Genomic DNA, 6,000 nt, shown 5'->3' with positions numbered 1-6,000 from the left:
AAAATTCTGAGGAGATATGCGTCGTCTACTCTGGTTACAGAATACTTGTGTGATTGAAAATTCTATCACTTTATTAGCGAAACAGGCAAATGGTATTGTTTACTGTAAGTTACTAACTGATTTAGTAAAATATCTTGTAAATACGGCTTTTTGAAAAAACCCTGTGAAGGAGGGGTCAGTCGGCGCTGCAGAAGCCGGAGCGCTGGTGACGTCAAAAGTGTCGTCCTGAGATTGGTTCACGTGACCAAGACAGGTTAGGAGCTGATAGGTTCATCACGAGAAAGCAGTAAAACGATTGGTTAAGCACTTAGAAAAACGTATTGTGTTCAAATTGGTGCGTTAGTGTGAACCGCGCTGCTATAAGTTGGTGTACGGAACAGTAAACAGGGAGTGCACGATCTTTTGTAAGACAGAGAATTATCAAAAAGATGTCTTATTATTACGAAGAAGAGAAGAAGAAACCTTCATGGTTTAAGAAATTAAAGAATGCCTTTTCAAAAGACAAAGAAATTGTGACTAGAGAGGGAAAATTACTTCCACCACCGAAAACGCCAGCATCTTATATGTTATCAAAATATGGTTACCATGGATGTACCATGTTACAACGCATACCATTACAACTACCTACTATTACAACGCGACGATTACAACGCATACCATTACAACGCATAGCGCTTTGAGGTGCTGGATAGTGGTAAGTATAATTTACTATTCTAACTCCAGTCCCCGTGGACACTAGGGAAGGTGTTGGATAGTAAATTATACTTATTCCCTATCCTAGAGCGCCCCCCAGCGCAATGCGTTGTAATGGTATGCGTTGTAAAAGTAGCGTTGTAATAGTAGGTAGTTGTAAAAGTTGCGTTGTAACAGGTGTATACCGGTTACCATACATGTGTTTGGTTAGAAAACTGTTTTTTCAGCAAAACAAGGGAACCCAATAAGTACCTAGGGACCATGGGTGATCAATTATTAAGGAGAACAACGGTCCTTAGGATTAGCAAATTCAAAACAATACAATGGAATATAGACTCGAATCAGTACTATATCAAAAGGTTTATTCAGTACCCAGCCGGGCCTGAATCTTTTTAATCAAAATATATACATCAAAATAGGTAAAGACCACCAGAGGGGTCCAATTCAGAAGCTGATAGGGTACAAGCCTGTACCTATCCAGAGCACACTAGAACAGGGTTCAGGAGTGAGAGAAAATAGGAAAGCAAGAAAAAATAAAATAAAAAGAATACCAGGCAAAAAAGCAAAGTGGGAGCCAACTGTCTCTTGCAGCATTAATACAATTTGTAAAGCAAGTTCAGACAACAATTACTGTAACATTATTAACAAAATTGGAAGAGATTACAGAATTGTTAAAATGTCGACGACGTTTCGATCCCTGGCTCCTAGTGAACTGGGATCATCATCAGGACTTAATAATAGAATGCCTGTTTGTACTTTTGTCAGAGCCTTCCAGAGTAAGTTACTCCAAAAAGACGGCAGAAGGTGAGATTCAGTGAATGAAGGACGGACGTCTCGTAATTGTAAATTGGTGGACTAATTATTGCCACGCGTTCGGGGTGATTCTTCACGATGGAAATTACATCGGGATCCGCAACCTAGGAAATTGCGCTCGAAATGACTCGAGATCTTAAAATACAGTCGTTGCTGCCTTGCTCGAAATCGGGGCAGAATTCACTCGGCGTGCTCAATGGCACCGTGCCGATTATGCGGGAGTCCGGACTCCCGCATAATCGGCACGGTGCCATTGAGCACGCCGAGTGAATTCTGCTCCGAATCACCCTGAACGCGTGGCAATAATTAGTCCACCAATTTACAATTACGAGACGTCCGTCCTTCATTCACTGAATCTCACCTTCTGCCGTCTTTTTGGAGTAACTTACTCTGGAAGGCTCTGACAAAAGTACAAACAGGCATTCTATTATTAAGTCCTGATGATGATCCCAGTTCACTAGGAGCCAGGGATCGAAACGTCGTCGACATTTTAACAATTCTGTAATCTCTTCCAATTTTGTCAATAATGTTACAGTAATTGTTGTCTGAACTTGCTTTACAAATTGTAATAATGCTGCAAGAGACAGCTGGCTCCCACTTTGCTTTTTTGCCTGGTATTCTTTTTATTTTTTCTTGCTTTCCTATTTTCTCTCACTCCTGAACCCTGTTCTAGTGTGCTCTGGATAGGTACAGGCTTGTACCCTATCAGCTTCTGAATTGGACCCCTCTGGTGGTCTTTACCTATTTTGATGTATATATTTTGATTAAAAAGATTCAGGCCCGGCTGGGTACTGAATAAACCTTTTGATATAGTACTGATTCGAGTCTATATTCCATTGTATTGTTTTGAATTTGCTAATCCTAAGGACCGTTGTTCTCCTTAATAATGGTTAGAAAACTGGGCAAGATATACTCAGGAGGATGGTGTGTTAGCCTTTCCTGAGGAAGGATCGCTTGATGCGGCTGTTTTGAGAAATTTGAGAGACAAAATGATGAAGCTTGAGCCGAGACCTAGACCGACGCAAATTGAGGCTTTAGTTGAATGGGCAGATGAGATGCATGAGCAAGAGAGTGAGAGACTACGCAGACATATCAGACCGAGAGGTAGAGGTCGAAATTTATGGGGTGAAACTCATGAAAGTAGGATGCGTAGATGGAGAGACAGTAATAGGTTTGATGGTATGCATCCAGTTAGATTAGTGGATGAATATGAGGGTCGGAATTGTACAGAAAAGAAATAGAATACAGAGACAACAAATCAAAATTATGGTGACAGTGAATCAGAAGATGCTGTAATAGAAGAAATTTTAAATAGGAGACCGCCACCATATCAGCCAAGTTCTTTATGGACTACTCTGAATGCTCCAACAATAGATGAAAGAAATGATGAAACCCCAAGACCATATTTAAGTTTAAGAGATGTGCCAGACAGAGTAGAGGTTAGATATACTCCAAATACACCTGTTGCGGAAACTAGAATTACAGGTACTCCTGTATCAAGGAATGATTCACACAGAAGTGTGCAAAGTAGTGAAAATAGAAATGATCTGCAACCAAATATTACTGATTATGAATGTTCTACACATGAATTAATTCAGAACCTTACTAAAAACATGGAAGCAGTAACAGTCCCTGTAACGATAGGACCAGTAATACCAGTATTTGAAAATCAGAAAATAAAAGAACCAAGTTTGACAATTCCGTTACAACAAAGTTTGCAAAAAGCAAGAGAGAATATTTATCCTGATTTGTCAGAAATAAAGCGAATTGCTAATGTGAATCCACCCAAATTGACTTTTAACCAAAGTTCATTGTACAAATACCCGATGGGTGCAGAATCTGACTCTGCAACACCAGAGAGAAGCCTGGATAAAATAGATTTAATACAAACTCCTGTAGGACCGTCAGATAGGGAGTTGAGTGAGTGGATTAAAACTTTGAAATTAAAAGAGAATGAACCGAAAATATTGGATGTAGCAAAACTAAAAGTAGATATGGAAGATTTAATTATTGGAACAATTGGTACAGATAGACTGAAAACGTATCGGGATGATGAACTTATGTTTATGTGTAAAAGCATTACATGGAGAGCTAAATCAGTATATGATCAATTGGAAGAATTAGCAAATGAGTTAGGAGTGGAATTTTCAAAATTCAAATCATTGCAGAAATCATACAGAGTGGATTTTGCAGAAAGGGACATTGAAAACATGAATACTGCAGGAAGATTGTTGCAAATAAAAGAGCTAATTGTGTTGTTGCGAAGATGGGGAGATGTAAGTAAATGGAGACATAAGTGGGCAAAGAAGAAGGAAGAAAATAATGATAAATCCACATTAGCTTTTCCGGTCAGGGAAAAAGAGACAGTAACAACTGAGTTTCCCATGAGAGAGATACCTGGAGGAGGATATGTACATGTTCCTTGGAGCAGACAGGACATATTGTCATTTACTAATGATTTTCCAAGATTGAGAGAGAAACCAGTAGAATGGTATTGTCAAGTAGACAGATTTGTGAAAGTGTCAAAAGTTCTGTGGATTGATCTGGATGGATTGTTTGACATAGTAGTGCCAGCAGATTTATGGTCAGAATGCAAAATAGCTATAGATTGGCCAAGGGAAGAATTTGCCAGAGACAAAGTTACCGGAGCTCCGTCACCAGATGTGATGCGAAAATATGAACAGGTAATAGTATGGCTGAAAAATAAAATACCTCCAAAAGAAATTGATTGGGTAAAAATAGACAGGACCACACAGGAACCAAAAGAATCTGTACATTCATTTTATGAAAGATTGTTGTTAGTCTTTAAACAATATAGTGGTTATGAGGAATTAAATGAGAAAGATATGAGCCATTTCATATACAGACTTGTGTATGGATTAAGACCAGAGATTGGAAACATGATTCGACACAATATGATAGGATGGCAGTCAGGTACTGTGGATGATGTTTTGAAAAAAGCGAAATATTGCAGTGAAGAGATTGATGCAAAACAGAAAAAGCTAAAAGAGAAAGCCATGTGGGCGCAAGTAAAGGTAGCGGAACAGCAAGTAGCGCAAATGGAAAGTAAGAATGCAGGGATCAAGGAAACTTTAAGAGTAAACCAAAGTTAGTGGGAAACATAGATGAATTGAAGAAAAAGCATCCTTGTTTTAATTGCGGCAAGTTAGGGCACTGGAAGAAAGAGTGTAAATGTCCGCCAAGAGTTAATGCGGAAAATAATTCATTGAAGTCGCAGGTGCAGTTTGAGGTAAATCCACAACAGCAAAAACAGCAGATAGCAAATCAGCAAAGTCAGGTGCCACAACCGCCACTGCCAAACAGTGTAAACCAGCAGAGATACAGTACAGAGACAGGATTCAGCGGAGGTGAACAGGTAAAAAGACCGCAAAGAGTGAATGCGTGTCCTCAGTATTGGTTACAAGAAGAAGGTGGCAGTGAGTCGGATGAAAGTTTATGACGGTGCCTGAGAGAGGGAGAAGAGTGTATGCTTGGAGCCACTCTTGAGGTAGATCAGTCTGGTCCATTTGTGAACGGAAAGATGAATGATGTAGAAATATCTTCTCTACTATAAGATCAGTGGAAATTCAAAATCTTCCTCTCTCGGGAGAGTCCATCCAAGTTGTAGGTGTAGCAAATAGACAGATACAAACCCCTTTGACAGAACCAGTTGAAGTAGAAATTGGAAGTTACAAAGATATGCATCAATTTGTGGTGTGTGACAGTAGTCCTGTTAATCTGCTAGGTAGAGATATAGGCCTAGATGTAGGTAATAGCAATTTACCGAATGGTAAATACCGAATTTTACAGATTCGGTATTCACTATTCGGTAATTGCTATGTAGGTAAAATATTCGGTAAAAATACAGAATCTGTATAGAAATCAATGGCAAATACTGATTCTGTAATTACAGAATCGGTAAAATTACCGATTTTGCAAGGGTGACAGGGTGTCACTTTGACACCCTGTTGCACCCCTGTTTCTGGCTTGTGTGCCATGTGACACACAGACATGCCCTTAGGGCATGTCTGTGTGCCACATGGCACAGGTGTACATGCACAGATGTGCATGTACACTGGAATTCGTTATTTACCATGGAATAGTATTCCATGGTAAATAACGATTCGGTAAGGGCTTGTGGCACTGATTACAGTGCCACCTACATCTTGATTTACAGAATCGGTATATTTACCGATTCAGTATTTTACCGATTCGGTATATTTATCGAATCGGTAAATATACCGATTCTGTAAATAAAATGCCCCCTACATCTCAATAGCCAAATACCGGTCGGAAACGGCTGAAATCGGCCGTTTCGGACCGGTATTAAGGCTCCTACATCTGGCCCATACTGTGTAAGATGAACTGTGTCATATATTGCTCACCAGATGGCATAGAATTGCAAACTCCAGATGAAGACAGTTTCTACAAAATGACGATGCTCATGATTGAGGCAGAGCGGAGCAAGTTATTTCCTGTTTTTGATCGAGAAAA

General features: G+C 39.6%; 1 protein-coding gene across 1 annotated transcript in view; it reads left to right on the top strand.

Annotated features, from left to right (window-relative positions):
* The first annotated feature begins 3,119 nt into the window (after positions 1-3,119).
* The window catches only part of LOC147732896 (uncharacterized), a 37,190-nt gene continuing 34,309 nt past the window's right edge, over positions 3,120-6,000 (top strand). The window contains exon 1 of the mRNA XM_086954956.1: positions 3,120-4,190. Coding sequence (XP_086811082.1) covers positions 3,120-4,190 — 1,071 coding nt within the window. The remainder of the gene's footprint in view (positions 4,191-6,000) is intronic.

This window comes from Lissotriton vulgaris, chromosome 2_1, assembly GCF_964263255.1.
Source record: "Lissotriton vulgaris chromosome 2_1, aLisVul1.2, whole genome shotgun sequence".
NCBI classification, from domain to species: Eukaryota; Metazoa; Chordata; class Amphibia; order Caudata; family Salamandridae; genus Lissotriton; species Lissotriton vulgaris.
This window is presented reverse-complemented; position numbering and strand designations above follow the sequence as displayed.